At 34.9% G+C, this 21208-nt stretch overlaps 1 protein-coding gene across 3 annotated transcripts in view; it reads left to right on the forward strand.

Annotated features, from left to right (window-relative positions):
* Positions 1-21208, forward strand: part of Nf-YC (nuclear factor Y-box C) — a 211168-nt gene that overhangs the window by 145084 nt on the left and 44876 nt on the right. For all 3 annotated transcript variants that reach the window (XM_090415626.1, XM_090415627.1, XM_090415628.1), the window contains exons 7-8: positions 2748-2834; positions 7665-7790. In XM_090415626.1, the coding sequence (XP_090271752.1) occupies positions 2748-2834; positions 7665-7790 (213 nt within the window). The remainder of the gene's footprint in view (positions 1-2747; positions 2835-7664; positions 7791-21208) is intronic.

Genomic DNA, 21208 nt, shown 5'->3' on the forward strand with positions numbered 1-21208 from the left:
GTGTAGTATGTGGCCTCCCCCAATGAGTCCCTGACTCCCTGGAAGTCTCTCTTAATAATTGTATTATTTTGCTGGTTTTCTGCCCAGCATTCTCAGAGTGCATTATATAAACAGCAACAATTAGTTAATTGGAATAGTTGCGATATACAGGGTGTTCGGGATAAATTTGACATATTTATAATTAATTATATTTTTCCGTAAGTTACATGTATTAACACACACTTCTCTTCATTTAAAAGTTTGGACCCTTCTTCATTCATATACAAGATGTCAGAAAGGATGGATAGCTGGAACCCACCTGAATCATGGAAGAGAATAACTTGTATCATGATGATTCGTGCCCGCCATCAAAATAAGGATATTACGACTGCTGCCCAATGCTCCCTGAATACAGTAAAAACAATCAGGCATGAACTAGAGACTTGCAATGGTGACTACGAGGATGTAGCAAGAAGAAAGATCCCTAGCAGACGATCTGATTGCGTTCGTACAGCAGAATTCCTCGCAAATCTGCAGGAACAGGTGTTGAAGAACCCTGGCATTGGAATTCGGGCTTTGTTCGTGGAGTTGCTAACTGTAGTCAAGCCCTGGATAACAAGGGTAGCCAATGGTAGGCCGTATGTATGGCAGCAGGATTCGGCCCCTTGCCACACCTCTGGGAAAAGTCAAAAATGGTTGTCTGAAAATTTCTACGACTTCACCAGTCCAAATGTTTGGCCTCCAAACTCCCCAGACCTTAACCCCATGGATTATTTTGTATGGGGCGCAGTTGAAAAAGACACCAATCGCACTTCCAGTAATACAAAAGCCCAGTTAATGGATAAAATTAAAACAGTTTTTGCGGCCCTTCCCAGGGAGACTGTAGCATCAGCTTGTTCGAGGTTCCGAAGCAGAATTGAAGCTGTGATCGATGCTAATGGTGGTTATTTTGAGTAAATCTTGTTGATAGTATTGTAATTAACTCTGCCTGTAATGTTTTTTTGTCAATTCATTAAATTTAATAGATACAAAGAAGATTTTCTTTTTCCTTACGAAACTCTCAAATTTATCCCGAACACCCTGTAGTTGTTTCTGATGTTATTTAAGGTCCCTTGAAAATGTTGGCATAATTGGACTGAAGTTGAGAAGGTTGTAAAGGGGGGGGGGTTTCCTCCTTGCAGGTGTTCTACAGATAATATAGCTGAATGACTGCTTTATCTACTTCATCTAATTTAAAAAAAAAAAAAAAGTAATATTTCCTGAAACATCACATATATGATATAATTAAACTAAAGTAGCAAGAATATAGGAGGTTGGCCTGTTATTTAAAAACTGCTATTTGATTGAGAGTATTAACAGAGAGAGTGTTAATTATTTACTATTTTAACTGTCCTTTTGAAATTTATAACCACAAACATTGAGCCATATTTCTACTTTCATTATATATGAGATATTTTTAGGAGATAATCAGTTTAGTCTAAAATATTCAAAAATGCAGATGTATTTTCATGCTACTGTTATTTAGAGAGAGAGTGCATGTGGCAAATAGTAAAAATAAGAATAGAAATAATAAAAGTAAATATAAAATAAAAATATAGGATAAATGTTAGAAATAATAAAAGCAGGAATAAAATAAAATGAAGATGCAAGTAAGAATAAAAGCTATATTAAATAAACGTGTGAGTTTTTTGTTCAGGGATTTGATTCAACTCACTTGCAACTTTATCTTCACCAAAAAAAGTAACAAATTCTCATGTTGCTACACCAAATTGATGGGAGAAATACAAGTAGGATAAAAATAATAAAAATAAATAATATAAAGTATGATGAAATAGAATAATGACTATCATAATATCAGTTATATTTTTATTTTATATCCTGTCCTGTCAGGTGTCTTTTCCCTCCAGGAGATTGACTACCATGTGTCTCCACCATGTTCTATTCTGTGCCTCTGCTGCATTCCTCATATGAGAGATAGGTCCAATCTTCTATATTTTTCATCCAGTCCAGTCTTTTATATATATATATACATACATATATTATATTATTTTTATCTTTATTTTTCCTTTTTTTATTCTGCATACTTTGGTTAAAAGGTTGTCATTCATTTGTTAACTGGTTGTTTATTAGCTTTGAATAAAGCAAAGTTGAAATCTCCACAGGTGTAGGTGAGTTAGCTGATCTCATATAAGAGGTAGCAGAGTTTTCCCAGAAACTCTGGTTTTTCCATCTTGCTTACAGGCAAATTGGCCATGAGAACATTCAATTTACAGACATATAATATTGTTGGTAGTGGTGGGCAGTAGATGGTATTGATGGTGGTACTGCTGTTATGTTATAATTGGAGAACTGAGTAGCAGGGGGAGATGTATGTAGTGGATTAGAGAAAAGTGCCCTCGCATGATGAGTTCTTGGACTCCTTAGAGGTGTAATAATAATAATTTGATTTTCTTTTAAATATTGATACTGCTTATATTTCACTTAAAATAGGAAAATTACTATATTTTAGCAGGTTTTATCAGAATAAATGGGAAAAAAATCCAGTTCAGGAATTGATTTTTGGGATATCTTAATATAAACTGTGCACTTAAGTTATAAATTAAATTATGCAAAATTGCTCCTAAAAAAAAGTAGCTTTTTTTCCTTTTTTATTGAACTATTAATATTTTGTCAAATTTTTGAATATTCAAAGATAATATATAGCATATTCATTAATAGTTGAGAGTAATTTGGGAAATTTATTTTTTCTTTAAAAAAAATGTCAATAGGTTACCAATGATGGTACCCAGCAGATTCAGCAAGCTCAGCCAGCAGCTGCATCTCAAGTCCAAGTACAAGTTCAGCCTGCAGCACAGGTAAACATATATTCTGCTAAGTTTTTATTATTATTTGATACCTTCTGTAAGGTCCTAGGTTTCTGGAAGGTCACACAGTAAATATCATACTTCTTAAAAATTTCATCCATTAGAAAAATATACTTCTCTCTATATATCCTCTGCATAGTTGATGTACAGGATGTAAGCAGCAGTAAAATAGAGGTATTCTTTAATTAAAAGGTTGCCATTCATTTGTTTCAATTTGCTTTTCATATCATATGATGAAAAATCTCTGATATCTATCATATAAATATAAGATCTCTTCATTAACTACTTATGTCTCTCTTTCATGTAAATTTTTTACTTAACCAATGTCATTCCAAGAAACAAAAAAGTATTTTTGCTTCAGGTGGCAAAACTAATTTTGCATTGGTTCTTTCAGTTCATGATTTATATATATATATATATATCATCAGATTCCTACTGGAATTGAGGAAATTTTATGTAACAGATCTGACTTTTTCTTTTAATTGGCATTTTTAACAAATGTTTTGTCTCTGCATTTAAATGTTTCCCTTCTGTTAGTATTTATTTCACCAGTATTTGACTTTTATTTTCATTCTTTTCTCCTGCGCTATATTTTCTTTCAATTTAAGAATTGAAAGAAAAAATAACAGAGGAGAAAAAGATATTGCTCACATTCAGATTTTCAGCCTTACAACTAGCCAGGTTTAGAATAACACTTCTGCTCATTAGCATTTTTTTCCTATTTTCTGTTTAAATTCATTATTATTCAAAGATTTATCACATAGCAATTATCAGCAAAAATAATTAATCTGTTAACAGAATTTTCTGTAGAGAAATTCAAAAGTTTCCAGAACTTCTTTATGTTGGGCCCATTCACAAGAGGTTAGTTGGTCAACCTATAGTTTTATGTACAGAAGTGTATGAACTTTAACCTTGTAAGACAAAAAAAGATTATGTAAGAAGTCACCTTGTTTAACGTGATTAATTAATCCATCAAGTAATGCGTGCTGAGCGAAATTGCATTAAGTGAATACAATAAACAAAATAGGAATAATTATAATTCATCCATCAGTTATCATAAATTTGGAAAAAAATTGCAGCATAAGCTATATTAGAGGATAAAATCATCAAAGTTAATAAAAATCAATTGCTTAAATTTTTATGTAATGTCTAAACATTTGATTGAGCTACTTTTTTACAAAAAAATTAAGTAAAGGTGTTTGAATCATGCATGACTTTTTCATCTTGTCATGCAATTTGTGATAGCTGGCAATTGCTTTATCAAGATTTCAGAGGACTTCGAAGCTTTGTTCCATATCAGGATCAGCATCAAACAAAATTTCCTTAGTACTCAGTGTGATTGAAAACTAGCTCAAGTTCTTTTGCAGTTAGCTTCTTAGTCATAACATTCTCTTCATGTTTGCACCCCTATCTTCTTCTTAATATGCATGCTGTTCTCCTAGTTGAAGGAGATCATTCTCACTTAACTGTTCTAAATGGGAATCGAGCAAGTCTCTCACATCTTCATTATCCAGTTCATTACATCCAAGTTCTTTTCCAATTGTGCTGATTTCTTCAATAATGTTAGATCTTGGATTTTGCGCACAATAAACTAACATAGGCTTGAGTTTAAATTCACCTTCTTCATTGCCTCCTAATAAAAGTGTAAGACAATCTCTAGATACTTTGTATCCTAGATGAGATGCTTCAGTTTTAGCTAGGAAAGTTTTTGTTAGCATACACTTCCAAAAGAGACCAATTTCGTTGATGTTGAATATTTTCCGATTGTAATAATCACCTTTCTGAATTGTCTTTTGCAAATCTTCTGGAAACTTGGCCACAGAATCTTTATCTGCACTAGCAGATTCCCTAGTTATTCTTACGTTATGCAGTCCAGTTTGATTTTTAAAACGGTCAAACCATCCTAACCTTGCAGTGAAGCTTTCACATTCCTCTTGAAATTTGGTGTCTTTCAATGAGGTAAAAATACTGAGAGCTTCTGCCTGAATATTCCCTGTACTAAGAGGTATTATTTTTTTTTTGGTTATAATCCTCAATACAGAGTGACAGAAGATGCTCCATCTCAATCATTAAATGGCTTCTATTTTGGGGGATCAGCATGCTTAAAGAAGCAGTAGCAACTTTTCCTTGTTCTTTGTATTCTTTGCTCTTATATAATATAATCAAAACTGTAGACTCGCTGTATGCTAGGTCTCACACAATCATTGTATTACTAGTGCCACTTGCATGTCTCTTAATGACTTCCAGTTTTCACATAACGCGAAAAATTTCGCATAACATAAAAAAAAAATCACGTTAACTGATTAATCACTCGCTTAAAGCGAGAAATAGTATAATTTCACTTGGTTGTGCTAACTGATTATCATGCATATCAAATTCGCGTTAAGCAAGGTTTTCCTGTACCACTATGACACCATAAATCTGTAAGCATGCAAATGACTGATCAGTTTTATTTCTCACAAATATTCGGAGGTCAAACTCTAAAATAGGTAGCTAAGCAAAAATTACAAGAAGACTGGCAAGGATTTTATTCTTCTTACCATAATAGGGCTGTTGGGGTAGATATGTCCTCACAAAATTTCTTAAGGTGCTTCTTTATCTGCACTTTGCTTTTGGTTCTGTAACTATCATTTGTATTTTGGTTTTTCCAGTGACTTCCAGCCTCCCACTGACAAGGAAGTTAGCTCTAACTTCCTTGTCAGTGGGAGGCTGTTTACTCTGCTTATGCAACCAAGCCAGAAGGTTGTTCCTTCACATCTTTGTTATGAATCTCGTATTCCTTTTACAGTATTCTTTTCTCCATTTCTAAACTTTTCCAATGGCCACTAGAACATTTTATCATTCTTCTGATATTTATCTTATATATTCTTACCAGAGTTTACTAGTTACCAGTTGTTTAGCTACTTTTACACACTGCTTTGTTTTCTTACATTTTTCTCTGTATCTCTTAGGCACCTGCAACTTATTTGTTAAGAACTTTTCAATATGCTTTCTTCTTTTCTAGAACTGCATCTTCCACTTCTTACATTCACCATGGGGTTCTTATTTTTCTATCCTTGCAGACAACTTCAAATGCTCCTCTTACTTAATCAGTGTTTTCTTCAGGTTTCGTGACACCTCCAAGGAGGCCAAAGACTCATTGAGGGAGGGCACCCACTCTCCATCTCCCCCACTTCTATCTATCCTGAAAGCCGATTTGCCTGTATGCAGGATGAAAACCTTTGTTTTGAATCTTTTACTTTTTTTGAGTTCTGTTGCTGCTGTGGTGGATATGTTTTCTGTGTGGCAGTGTGCTAGTTTCTTTGTAAGACATACTAGTGTTAACATAATGAGGTATGTAGAGTAACGAAAAGATGTGAACAATTTCATTTTTTGGTAGCTGTTCACGAGTAGCTTATTTTTTTATGTTTTATGTTTTTAAACATTTCCGGTTCTTTCGAATATCCTTTCCTTAGCAAGTCATTTTCTAGAACAAAACGCTGAATGAATTCCAATATAATGAATTGAATATGTAATAGTCTATGCAACTATGTACAATAATTTGCAAAAAACAGCTGGAATACATTGAGATATATAAGCTAACTGGCTGTCTGACATATCCAAGTCCAGGAACTTCAAGTCCCAATAACAGTAGAAATACACCTGTAGCATATGTTTCATTAACTAAAAAAAAGTATTTTTCATATTATATATATATTATTGAATATTATTTCTTTACATTTCTCAAAAGGAATATCATCAAGTGAATTCATTCTACTAAGATTGCAGTGCTTAATGTGAAATCATCAGAAAGTAATAATCCTCTAATACTCAAATAAATGCTTCATTAAAGGCATTGCTCATTTTACTAGAAGCTTGTCACTGTTTTATTAGTTAGATTTTCAAAGTTGTACAAATCATTTAAGATATTATAAATACAGATGTCAGGATACATAAATCCACTGCAAGTGATAGTGATGTTCACTTTTCAGGTGGTCACTGATTTCCATTGACACTATCTCTACCACTTTGCTTATAGGAGGTCTGAAGTGGTATGAAAAAAAGCAAACAACAACAACAAAAAAAAAAAATCATACTTTGGCTTTTGGAGCAGGAATATAATGCTTGATCTACCCCCATATCATTAATTGTTGTAGATTTCCAAAATTTCTTGGAAATCTACAACACAGATTCAGCTTGTATATAAGCCAGATATCTGGCTTATATACAAGCTGAATTTTTTTTTTTTTAACCAAGGGAAAAACAAAGAAATGTTTGCATTGTAAAATTAATGCTTGGTGAAATCAGATGAAAAGCTTTATTTTAGAACAAAGATAAACAATTCTCCATTAAGAAAATGAAGGCTTCTGAAAGCAAAGCATACTTCTAGTATACAGAGCTTGAGTGGCGTTGCTAATACTGCTATATTTAAAAAAAATAATCAGCACTTATTAGAAACAAACAAACAAACAGAAAAAAAACATAAGAAGGTTTTGTTAGCATATAGTATAGTATATACAAAGCATGTAGCCATTTTAGTGCCATTCAAGTTAGCTAAATTTTGTCATGAGATAATGTTAGATATCTGTAGAAATTTTGCTTTTACAACTTGTTTTAAATATGACTAATGATGGTGGATCCAAATAGACCAGATTACTACAAAGTGTTCAAATTATAGAATTCTAATTATATTGGTTCTTTTATTTCCAGTTACATTTTGTTACTTAAAACAACAATTCTGTAAATATTCGTTAACAAAGTTAATCATGTAGAAGGTAACTTAACACTATTCTTGAATTTTATTTTATTTTTTTTACAAAAAGTACTGCTTTATTTTTATAGGCAGCTGCAGCTACACCACAGGTTTTACAACTTCAGCAGCCTGTTCAGAGTCAAGTTCAGCAAGCAGGAGGATTACAAATTGTTCAACAGTTCATTAACAATAATGGCGAAATTCAGCAAATTCCTGTAAGTAATGACACTATTTTTGGCTTATGATATCAAACTTTTTTAATTGTTTATTATTATTATAAATAGCAATACTATCCGTGACTGGTTCAGTATAGAGTACTGTAGATGAAATGGTAGAAAGATAGAACGTTGGCTTTGAATGTTTTCAGATTATATTTTCTGAAATATAAATACTACTAGAGGAACTTGGAATAAAAAGCCATTTCTAAGGCTAGAAATAACTAAACATATGAATAGCTGTTTACACATATAATGTAAATATTTCAAGAGTGAACTTAAATATTTAATAACTGTAATGTTTCATTGTACTTTCTCTAAAATTATTCATACTTTTTTAACAAAACATTAACAAACACCACAATGCTGATATAATTGTGTGGGTGAATAGATTTTCTGCTCTCCAGCTAACAGTCCAATTCAAATCTCACTATGATGTGGATGTCAGTGAATATTTGCAGACAGTGAATATAAGACAATAATGCTATATAAATATTGGAGGCCTGAAGTAGCTTAAAAAGTTAAAGTTTCTGGATTATCTAACACCATGATGTTGTTATCTAGCCTTTGATAATAACTTGCTATATAGATCTGTTATCTTTCTTGGTGAGATTATCATATATATAAAAATAAAATTAAAAAAAAAAAAAAAAAGCAGTTGCAACACTGGTAATGATAAAATAGTAATTATGTTGGACTATAATAGCAATGGTACATCCCTAGAATGTATATCCTAAAAAATGATGATAATGAGTACTAGTTTTCTTATGAATTTCCTTTATGTTAGTCTCTTATCTGACACATCTTTATTTTGATCTGTTTATTTTTCTATATTATTATTATTATTATTATTATTATTATTATTACGGGCAACTCCAGGGAGTCATTAGACTCATCGAGGGAGGCCCCAAATCATTTTCATCACAACTATTCGACATTCATACAGTATCTATCATACCTCGCCTTAAACTCATTCACTGTCACAGCATCCACCACAGACTCAGGGAGCGCATTCCACTCATTCACTACTCTAAAAGTAAAGAACCCAGCTCTAACACCTTTACTAACCACACTTTTGCCCAGTTTCCATGGATGTCCCCTAGTCCTCCCACAACCAGCCCTGTTCTCAAAAATATCTTCTGAATTAATTTTATAGAAACCCTTCAGTAATTTGAATGTCTCAATCATATCTCCCCTCCTCCGCCTATCAACCAATTTTTGCAACCCACAAATCCTCAACCTGTTCTCATACGGTTCATTCCACAGACCTGCTATCATCTTGGTCACTCGCCTCTGGATCCTCTCCACCTCCTCCCCATCAAGAAGAAACCTAGGTGACCAAATCTGAGCACAGTAGTCGAGATGAGGTCTTATCAAGGCTCGATACAGAGGAACAATAACCTGCTTGTCTCTGCTTGTCAACGTATTCTTCAGCAACCAAGTGATTTGATGAGCTGATTTGGCCACTTTTGCAATGTGTCCCCTAAATTTCAATTCCTTATCCACCAACACTCCTAAATCTCGTGCCTCATCAATTTCCTGGAGCACGGTTCCACCAATGCAGTAAACTGCCTCCCATCTTTTCACCCCAAAATGCATAACCTTACATTTTGCCACATTAAATTGACATCCATTCTCCCTAGCCCAGACCTCCAATCTATCCAAATCATCCTGCAAAATTTTGACGTCATCTGCATTCACTATTGCCCTACCCAACTTTGCATCATCCGCAAACAAATGAACTGTTCCTCTCAGATCCTTTCCTATATCATTTATGAACAAATTAAACAGCAGTGGTCCAAGAACAGATCCTTGTGGTACACCACTAGTCACAGGCCGTCTTGTGGACTCTACTCCTGAGTAAACCACTCTCTGATATCTCTCCGTCAACCACCCTCCTATCCATCTCACCAACCCTATGTCCATTCCCATATGCTGCAATTTACTGATTAGAATTCCATGTGGTATCCTGTCAAAGGCCTTAGCAAGGTCCAGCAGAATCACTGTAAACCCATTACCCTTATCCAGTTCAGCCGTCACTGTGTTATAATACGTGAGCAAGTTACTGAGGCATGACCTACCCTTCACAAAACCATGCTGTCCCCGATACAGTATCCCATTTTCTTCTATCCAATCTTGTATTTTCCTCTTGACTATTTTCTCTAAGACCTTGATAATGATTCCTGTTATGCTGATTGGCCGGTAATTTTCAACAGCAGCCTTGGAACCACCTTTGTACAGTGGAACTATTTTCCCCTCTTTCCACCCCCTTGGGACTGACCCAGTCCTGAGGCTCAAATTAAACATAATGGTCAAGGGCACTGACAATTCTTTGGCCGCTTCACGTACGACACGAGCTGGTATACCATCCAAACCCACAGATGTATTGACATTGAGGTTCTGTAATAGACTAGTTACCTCTACCTCATTCATCACAATTCCAGTATAAGCTGTTGGTTCCTCCATTTCCGCAAAGCCACCACCTGGATGATATACTCTTGCAAAGTGCTCGCTCAGTAATTCCACAACATCGACTGATTCAGTTACCTCCCTACCCTCAGCATTTTTTAAGATCATTCTACCATGAGCATTTTTCCTTTTACTTGCAACATATTGAAAAAACTGTTTGGGATTCTCTTTAGCCTGCATGGCCAATTTCCTTTCGTAATCTGCTTTTGCTTTTCTTACCACCCTTGTTACCATCCTGGCCTGAGCTTTATACTGTTCATGCACCTGATGGTCACCCTTCTCCTTAAATTCCCTCCACAATTGTTTCTTTTTTTGCAGCTCAAGCTTAATAGTGTTATTCATCCATTTAACCCCTACCTGATTTATTATTCGGACTCTTGGTATACAGTCAACCATTGCCTCCTGCAAACAGTTCTTAACCACCTCCCATGCACCATCAACATCCAGCCCTTGCAGTTTTACATGCCATGGCATTGAGCCAAGCACACACCTAAGCTTGTCATACTTACCAGCCCGGTAATTCCACATATACCCTGTCTTAATTGTAAATTCGACTCCTTTAGCCACCTCCCAAGTCATGACCTTATGGTCACTCTCACCAATTGGTGGCAACATGGTCATATTCTGAAGCAATTCTAACTTCAGCAGTGTCTTATACTTTGGTCATCCTGTGAGTGTTTTTTTCCCTTCTATTTTTGTTACAAATCCTTTGTCTCTCATTCTCTTGAAGTTGACCATACTATCTTCAGTTAGCTCTGCCCACACATTTCCAATATCTTCATTGTTAAGGTGATTCTGTCATTAATCCCATCTCTAATTTCTCCCTTATTCCATATATACATTTATTCAACTAGTTGCCGAGCTGAATTAATTTGCATAAAGTGATGAGCTGAGTTGAATATATCTGATGTGGATATCAGATTTAATGCCAGTTTTCTTCATAATGTGATCTATATAGATAATAAATAGCAATGTAATAGGGTACACTCCTTCCACCTCATTTTATATCAAACCATCCACTTATAACATCTTCAATTTTAAGATCATTTGCCTACTTACAGCCAAATATTATTTATTTATATGTTGTGTCGTTTAACATCCTAATATCCCATTTATACCAGATAACCGAGGGTTTAAATATCTTTTCTCTTGACACCTTATCATATGTCCTTTTTAGGTCTATAAAGCTTGAATACAGATCCTTGTTGTATTCCTCTTTATTTTTCCATGCCTTCAGCAGGATTCACACTAGCACTTGTTGGAGTATGGATTTGCTAACCACTTGGCCAACCAGGCTGGAAAATTCTGATCTTGACAATTGCTATTTTGCCTGAACTAACCTAACTTGCTCTTTCCTAAGTTTCTCCTCTGCAATTTTATTTTTAGCCTCTTCTCAAGTCTACTTGCATAAATCTTACCTGGCATACTCAGTAGGGAAAATTCTGTTGTAATTCTCACATTTGGTTTTATTTCTCTCTTATAGCTTGATACTATAAAATAGTATCAAGTCATCTGAAATATAACCTTCTGATCTGCTCTTCTAATGTATTGTAGTTACTATAAAATTTTTTATATCTTTGGACTTTAACATTTCTGATTTGATGCCATCTACTTCATTTGTTTTTTTCACATTTCATGTTTCTAGGTGGCTTTTTCTACCTCAAGTATTGATACATACTCCTGATTACATTCTTCTCAAATTTTTTTTACAACTATTCTGTTAAAATATCTATTCGCATTATTCTTAGAGTTGGAAGTGTATTTGTTGAACATTCCATGAGGAAGGTTCTAGAGCAGTGTTTCTCAAACTTCAGATATCCGCGTACCTCTTAAATTTTCATTATTACCAAGTATCCCTTATCAAAATAATAAATAAATAAATAAAGTATATTTCATTGTAAATATCTATTTTATTTGAATTTATATGTTCATGTAAACAAAAAATATGATTTATTTTTAATAGAACAAAATTTGGAATAGGTTCCTCTTCATTTCCCATCCATGAAAATCCACATTTCAAGTAATTCATATCATACTTACGAAGATTTTTCATCTTCTTCCTAGTTGGTTCTCTAGAGGTGTCAGATGACACGCCTTTATCAATTTCATTTGATCCAGATACAATATCAGCATTTTCTTGTTGCTTGCAGCTACTTGTATTTGCTATATTGCTCTCTTTTGTGCGTTTTATAAATCCAGTCTTTAACCAATGATCCATACTTAAGAATTTGAAAGCTAAAAAAATTACTGCATTTACTTGAATATAACTTGCACTTTTTTCCCAAAATCAAAGCTAAAAAATTGTGGTGCAAGATATATGCGGGGATTTTCGGAAACTAAAGTTTTCAGAAAAGAACTGAAAATGGTGTAACTTACCAAGAAGCTCCTATTCGCTATCGCTACTTTTGGCATCGAGAACAGTTTCCTTGTGTGCATCATCAAAGTCATCTACCCAAATAGCTTCATCTTCTTTCTCATTATTTCAAGGAAAAATTGCCAGTAATTTACAAGACTTGAGATATGTAAGTTACTATCGCCAGGACATGAACATCATGGCGATAGCAACTCGCAATTTGAGTAGGAGAATTCATACATAATATATAATTTATTGCGAAATATGTACGTTTAAAATAAATTCTTTTTTTTTCTTAATAATGATTCATGCATTAATGATGCATAGCCAAAAATTGCCATGTACCCCCTGAAGACCTTTCGCTACCCCCACCCCACCCTGGGGTGGGGTATACTTACTACATTTTGAGAAACACTGTTCTAGAGGACAGGTATAGAGGAATAAAAGGTGAGAATTAGGTTTGGTGCATTTCCAGTTGGACTGAAAAGGGATGGTTGCAACTACTTTCCCTCTTTTAATAGGCCCAATAGATAACTTAGGAAACATGGATGCTATGGTTCATTAAAATAGTGTTCTCCTGGAAGTACCTATAGAAATGGCACATAGCTGAAACAGTTTATGTATGAGATAGTGATGAAGTGAGTGAGGAATCTTCTATCGGCCTGATCACTCTCTCTGAACAAGATCAGAATATTTAGGTTATTTTTAAGTGCACCACATCAAATGTGATGAACAATATTCTAAAGATCTGAGGATTTTTGATTTATACAAAGTTAGTAGATTATTTCTTTTAAGGTTACACAGTGGTCAGCATTCATAGTGAAGAATTTATGAAGATAAAAACACACATTAAATTAGATGAACCAAGCAGTGACAGAACCATACCAGAAAATTTTAAAAGCAGTGTAACATCCCCCTTGAGGGTACATGTCAGGAATTTGATGATGATGATGTAAAGATGAGTACAAATCAATACTTGAGGTAAAAAAAGCCATCAAAAACTTGAAATGTGGAAAGCTGGAGTAGATGATATTTGACCAGAAATACTTAACTATGGAGGTATAAAAGTTTTGAAGTGGCTACACCATAATTCAGAGGGCCTGGACAGAAGGTTGAATTCTCAATGAATGGAGTAGAGCTCTCATAATACCCATCTATAAAAAAATGGGAATAAAGCTGAATGTGAGAATTACAGAGGAGTTTTTCTACTGAGATAAGATATAAGGTAAGATATATGCAAGCATACTTGAAAAGAAGTTGAGAAATTGTGGAAGGGAAACTTGGAGAAGAACAAGCAGGGGTTCAGGCCACATAGAGATTGTCAAGATCAGATTTTCATTTCAAGTCAAATAGTTGAGAAATCGTGGGAATATGACAAGGATCTGTACTTAAGTTTTGTAGATCTGGATAAGGCATACAACAAGGTGCCTAGATAAAAGCTTTTCAAAACACTACAGTTATATGGGGTCAATGGACATTATACAGAGCAATCCATAGCCTGTATTTAAGTTCTCAGTCAGCAGTTAGAATTGAAGGAAATACAGAAAGATGGTTTGATGACAAGGATGTACATTTTCTCCGCTCTTATTCATCATTTATATGGATCACATTATGAAAGAAAGAGGCATCGAGCCTGATATGAGAATTGGAAATTTCAAACTTAACACTTTACTTTATGCAGATGATGTTATATTCCTAAACACATCTAGTGCAAGTCTCCAGAATCCTCTAACTAAATTGAATAACAGCAAATTTGGCATGAAAATCAGCAATAAAAGGCTAAAACTATGAAAATAGGCAGGAACATAGAAAACTTCAGCTGCATTCTGAATGATGATGCTATAGAACAAGTAAAATATTTCAGCTATTTAGGCATAGTTTTTAGTGAGGATGGCAGGTTAAATCTGGAAAGAGACAACATAATAAGCAAAACTGGTATCATGGGTAGCCAGCTTTATAAATTTATATGGAATAAGAGCGAAATTAGCCAAAACACCAAACTAGCAGTATACAAGACAGTGTTCAAACCAGTTTTAAGTTATGGATCTGAGAGTTGGGATAGAAAGAAAGCACTTGATCAAAGACTAGAGACCACAGATATGATGGTTCTGAGAAAAATTAGGGGAGTGAACCAATAGTGTCGATGGCAGAATCATATTAAAAATGAAGATATTAGAAAGGAACTTGGCATTATAAACATTCAAGAATGTGTCAGCAGAGTTAATCTAAGATGGTATGGCAACTTAAATAGAACGGGTGAGAAAAGGTTAGCAAAACAGGTGTTTGATAGCCAGGATGGCAGGAAAGAGACCCAGAGATACACTAAGGTCTAGGCAGATTGATTCAGTGACAACTGCCTTAGAAGAACGAAATGTTAGATATGACAATATATGCGTGCTTACAAGTAATAGACTACTTTGGAGGAAGATTGTGGATAGGAGATTAATAATAATGTAAACTAAATCATGTAGTTAGTGCTGTTATTATTATTATTATTCCTGATACCTCCAAGGAGTCCGAAGACTCATCGCGGGAGGACATCTTCAACTGTCTCTACATCTTACCTCTACTACGAATCAACGCCACCTACCGCCCACCTCCAACACTACCACAACTAGTGATTATAATAACCCAAACATCCCTTGGAGGGTATATACATCAGGAAATTGATGATGATGATGAGTCAAAACACTTGTTGGAATAATTACTTTACTTATAATTTAAAAAATGACATTCGACATTTTGACCTCTGTATTTTGGTCATCATCAGGAAAACATGCATATGTACAGGACAGAAGCTACATGACACTACACAAAAGTAAGATGAATCTAAATGTTTTGTTAATCGTTTACCCTGGCCTGACCTCTTCAGTGAAAAATTAAATAAATAAATAAATTATATACAATTATATACTAAAATAAATTATATACAAAATTAAAAATTAATTCACAAAATAAAATAAACTTTTCAAACATGTCAGTATAATAATATACTATCATAATTATCATCATCATCATCAATTTCCTGACATGTACCCTCAAGGGGTGTACAGGATATGATAGTACTACATGAAAAATTTACATCATTACCAACTTCCTATCTACAATTTTCCTCCATATCAGTCTCTTACTTGTCAATACTCCAACATTATTAGATCTTATATTTCTATCGTCTAAGGCACTTTGTACCGTATCAATCCACCTATATCTTGGTCTTCCTCTGTGTTGTTTTCCTGCCAATCTGGCAGAGAACACATGTTTTGCTAATCTTTCCTCGCCCATTATGTTTAAGTGACCACATTCCTGGATGTTGACAATGTCACCTAATATCCTCGTTTTTAATATGATATTGCCATTGATGCAATCTGTTCATGCCTCTAATCTTTCTCAGGACTCTCATATCTGCGGTCTCTAGTCTTTGGTCGAGTGTTTTACTTCTGGCCCAGCTCTCAGATCCATAAGTTAAAACTGGTTTGAACACTGTCTTGTATACTGCTAATTTAGTGTTCTGACTAATTTCTCTCTTATTCCATATAAATTTATTCAACTGACTTCCTACCATACCAGCTTTGTTGATTCTGTTGTCTATTTCCATATTTACTTTACCATCTTCACTAAAAATCATGCCTAAGTAGCTGAAATGTTTTACTTGTTCCACAGGTGCTCCGTTCACAATGTAGTTGACATTTTCAACAATTCTACCTATTTTCATTGTCTTTGTCTTTTTATTGCTGACCTTCATACCATATCTATTACAACAGTTATTCAATTTAGTTAGGGAATCTTGGAAACTTGTAGTGGATTTATTTAGAAGTATACCATCATCTGCATAAAGCAAAGAGCTGACATTAACATCTCCAATTCTGATATCATGTTTAATACCACTTTACTTCATAATGTGATCCATATAGATAATAAATAACAGAGGGGATAATGTACATCCTAGTCTCACACCAGATTTAACATTAAACCATCTTCCTGTACTTCCTTCAATTCTAACTGACTTACAACTCAAATAAAGACTAAGTATTACTTGATATAATTTTCCATTGACACCATATAACTGTAGCATATTGAATAGCTTCTCTCTTGGCACCTTGTCATATGCCTTTTCCAGATCGACAAAACTTAAATACAGATCTTTGTTATATTCCCATGATTTTTCAACTATTTATCGTAAAGTGAAGATCTGATCCTGACAGCCTCTATTTGGCCTGAATCCAGCTTGTTCTTCACCAAGCTTTTCTTCCACAATTCTTCTCAACCGTTTCTCAAGTATACTAGCATAAATCTTACCAGGAACACTCATTAGGGAAATACCTCTGTAATTCTCGCATTCAATTGCATTTCCCTTTTTATATATGGATACTGTGAGAACTCTACTCCAATCATCTGGAATTCGTCCCTCTGTCTAGGCCTTTTGAACTATGCAATGCAGCCACTGTAAGACTTTTATACCACCATATTTCAGAATTTCTGGTTGAATATCATCTACTCCTGCTGCCTTTCCACATTTCAAGCATTTGATGGCTTTTTCTACTTCAAGTATGGATATGTATTTGTAAAAGTTCGATGCAGCAGAAATTTTCGTTCGCCTAACGCATCGACCTTTTACTGAAGGTCAAACCAGAGAACGTGTAAATATGTTTATTGTATTATCTTTTAGTGTTGTTTATAGAGTATGTATACAACCCAACAGGAATTAGTACTCCTTTCAAAAACAAAGCATGTAAAATTGAAAATGCCAACGGCAACACGGAGCAGTTGGGAAGCCGTTTAATTCCTGTCTGCATAGTCAGTCGCAAGTGGCCTTCGAGGTCAGAGCAGAAAGGAACAAGTGAAATCAAACAGAAGTTCTGAAGGCTGACCAAATGGGATTAAGATCATAAGGGAGGATAGCGGCAAAAGTTCCAGAACCCACTATCGGATTAGTAACATGAAAGGAGATAGCGGCGAAAGTTCGAGAAACGAGCTATCACGTGATATTGTAAGAGGGATCCAAAACTGAACCTAAGGCATGGAATATGAGGGAGATATAAGTGAGGAATTGGGTAGTGATAGGAATCGACACCCAGAGAGTTAGTCACCTAGTGAGTGAACCAGGAGGAGTTGCTGCCCAGATGCGGAGAGAATCTGATGGAAGGAATCCGGAGGTCGATCTGCCATAAAGCCGTTCGAGTCTAAAAACACAGATGTTCTGAGGTGAACACGGAGGGAGACGAAATGTCCAGATGCTATTCCACTCCTACAGAGTCTGTGAAAAGCCGACGATCGTAATCTCGCCCGAGTTTCCACACTGGAAAGTTGTCCCTCGCACCCAGCTTGCTGACCCGACGAAGCCGCTGGTATTCCGTGAACTTCGAGGTTAAGGATCCTAAAGCCGGAGCAAAAAATAGGAACATTAGAAGCCGTGACTAATAGAAATAGCCGATGCATCAATAGAAGAGCATTTCACGTGAGTGTGATATCATTTGTTCTAAGTTACGTGTGCTGTAAGAAAGATATAATAGCTGACTGTTGAGATTTATAGGAGAGGATAGCCAGAGAATAACTAATGCGCTCTTTGTCATAGAAATTAATAGTTATGTGTAGAGCAGCGTATAGCTAATTCCTGAGGAATTACATGGGTTTTAAGAGTGATCTGTAACTTGTAAATAGTTAAGCCTGTGTTTTGATATAATTGATAAATTAATGTATATGTTCTGATAATATAGATGCAGTTTAAACTAAAGTACAAAAATTCATGGGTTAAATTAAGTAACATAAGTTAACTGAGTGACTGGAAAGGATTGACATGTATTTTAATGAATCAGGGTATTTGCTATTAATATCTTGTTATTGTTGTGATACCAGAGGATTTGACGTGTGAGATATTAACTTGGAAAAAGTTTTATCAATTAACGGAATAATCAGAAGGATGTTTGTTATAAGTGGTATTTAGATAAACTGCATGAATTTAATTGAATTGAGATTTAACAGAGGATAGTTCCCCTGTACCTTTTGTATTGCATAATTCTTACTTAGCATTCATTAAATAAGTCCTTTGAATATTGTTGACTGATCTTATTCCATCGCAATGCAATGATCTGAAATAAACCGAGCCTGTAAGTGGGTAATCACTAGAATCATATTAGAGAGAGATGCCACAACTGTTACGATATTTTGAGATTTTGAATGGTTAAATCATAGTCTGTTGGAAATTTTCATAATTTCTTGTACCAATCTTCGGACATAGAGGCGCAGTCAAAAATTAAAATATATATCCATGGTTCTCAGGTATAAGAAGTACTGAATCACTGAAGGTAGTATATGTAAAGGGGCCACGAGTGAATTGTAAGAAAAAGAGTATAAACTGAAAGGAAACGATAGAACGATACAACGAACATATAAAAATATTACATATTCATGACTGTATGTCTGTAGAGTGTTTTTTACCGCTGTGCTATCACTGTTTCATTTAGCAATTTTTTGAAGTAATTACTGCATACTTCAAGGATAATTTTTTCTCCCGTTTTCATGTCACCTTTATCATTTCTAACTCCTTTTACAGCTCTTTCCTCCATTTCTAAGCTTCTTCAACAACCTCCAGAATATTTTGCCACCTTCTTGATATTTATTTTCTATGCTCTTGCTAAAGTCCTCCCATGACTTGTTTAGCTAGTTTTACACAGTGTTTAGCTTTCTTACATTTGTCTCTGTATTCTCTAAGAGCACAAGCTGACTTATTTGCCAGAAACTTTTGATATGCTTTCTTCTTTTCCTTCACTGCCTGTTTAACTTCCTGTGTCCACCATCGAGTTCTGATTTTTCTATCCTTGCAGACAACCTCACCACATGCCTCTCTGGCTGAATCAGTCAGGGTTTTCTTCAAAGTTTTCCACTGAAATTCCAAGTTTGGTTCCTGTTCTCAAACTCTTTCATTTTTTCTTCAATAAGCTTTGTGTATTTTAGTCTGCAGTTCACATCTGAGAGCTGCTCAACTTTTATTCGCTTTAAAAACTTTCTTACATGTTATTCTTTTCGATATGAAATTCAATTTTATTCCTGCTCAAGACTAAATAGTGATCATTTCCAATTTCAAATCTTCTGTACACTCTGGAGTCCTGCACCAGGGAGAAAACATCACAGCAACAATAACACAGTCAATGAGACTTTTCTTATTCCTTGTGTTTTGTCTCCATGTGAATTTGTGCACATTTTTATGTTGGAACATGGTGTTAGTAATAACTAGTTCATGGCCTGAGCAGAAATCCAACAGGTATTTGCCATTATTATTAGCTTTGCTCTTTTCTTCCAATTTTCCCAAAATATTTGTGTATGTCTGACAATTATTTCCTACTCTGCTATTTAGATCCCCAACAAGGACAAACTTTTCCTTTATCATTTTCAGTTGCTTTTTCTAAAACATCAAAACATTCTTCCACTTCTACCTTGGTAGAACCTTCTGTGGGACCATAGGCACAAATGTCTCATTGTCCAATTCCCCATTCTTATATTTGCCCACATCACTATACTTGAGACTGTCTGCCATTCAAGAAAATTAGCCTCGTATTTTGTGTTGAATACTATGGCTACTCCTTCTTTTCCTTGATTCTTATTGCCTGAATATAACATTTTGTATTTATTGCTCAGAAAGACTCACTGGTTTTTGTCTTTTTTGTTTCAGTCACCCCTATTATGTCGATCTGGCACTTTTCTATTTCCAATTACTTTGCTAGTTCCGTTTCTTTGCCATTTAGGCTTCTTATGTTGATAGTACCGATCTTTAACTCTAGTGATGTTGAGTTGGGGTGTGCTTTCAGATTTGTTCCAATAGCTGACTTTTCACTGTTCGCCCTGGTTCCCTGGCGAAAACAACGGGGGCCTTGTGTAACCGGGCGACGCCCAAGCCGGCATGAAATTTTGTCATGTTGTACCATCATTTTGTATATTGGTTTAAGCCAATAAGAATACAATTTGGTCGGCTAAATCCTAAATTGCTAGCCCATCCTCGTTCGTTCAGTATCCAAGTAGAAACCCAACAGGGTGCACCACGAGAAGGTGAGGATTGGACATTAAGTCAGAAGCCCTGGTCGGTTCTCCGCATTCCTTTAAAGGCCATGTGGAGGTCTCCTCTCAGTTATACAGCTTTGACCCTTAAGCACCGTGATTAAAAAAAAACAGTTTTATAGTAGGACTACATTAAACAATTTCCAAAGTCCTCTCAAATTAAGGTTTTCTTCTGTCTTAAGTTATTCTAAATGCCATATGGGTTGAAGATAGGCCCTCCAGATTCCTGCAATTATTATCACCATCATTATCAAATTCCTGATATGTACCCTCAAGGGGTACATATCAGGAATTTGTAATCATACAGCTCTCAGATCAAGAAAAACTTACATCATTACTTTCCTCTCTATAATTTTCCTTCAAATCAATCTGTTACCTGTCAAGACTCCAACACTATTAGATTATATTTCTATCTTCTAAGGCACTTTTAACTGTATCAATCCATCTATATTTTGGTCTTTTTCTGAGTCTTTTTCCTGCCAACCTGGTAGAGAAAATAAGAAAGCATATCAAAAGTTCCTGGCAAAAAAATCAGCCTCTGCTCTTA

This window comes from Typopeltis vanoorti, chromosome 3 (genome assembly GCF_054136105.1).
Source record: "Typopeltis vanoorti isolate ZY-2024b chromosome 3, IOZ_Tvanoo_1.0, whole genome shotgun sequence".
In the NCBI taxonomy this organism is placed as follows: Eukaryota; Metazoa; Arthropoda; class Arachnida; order Uropygi; family Thelyphonidae; genus Typopeltis; species Typopeltis vanoorti.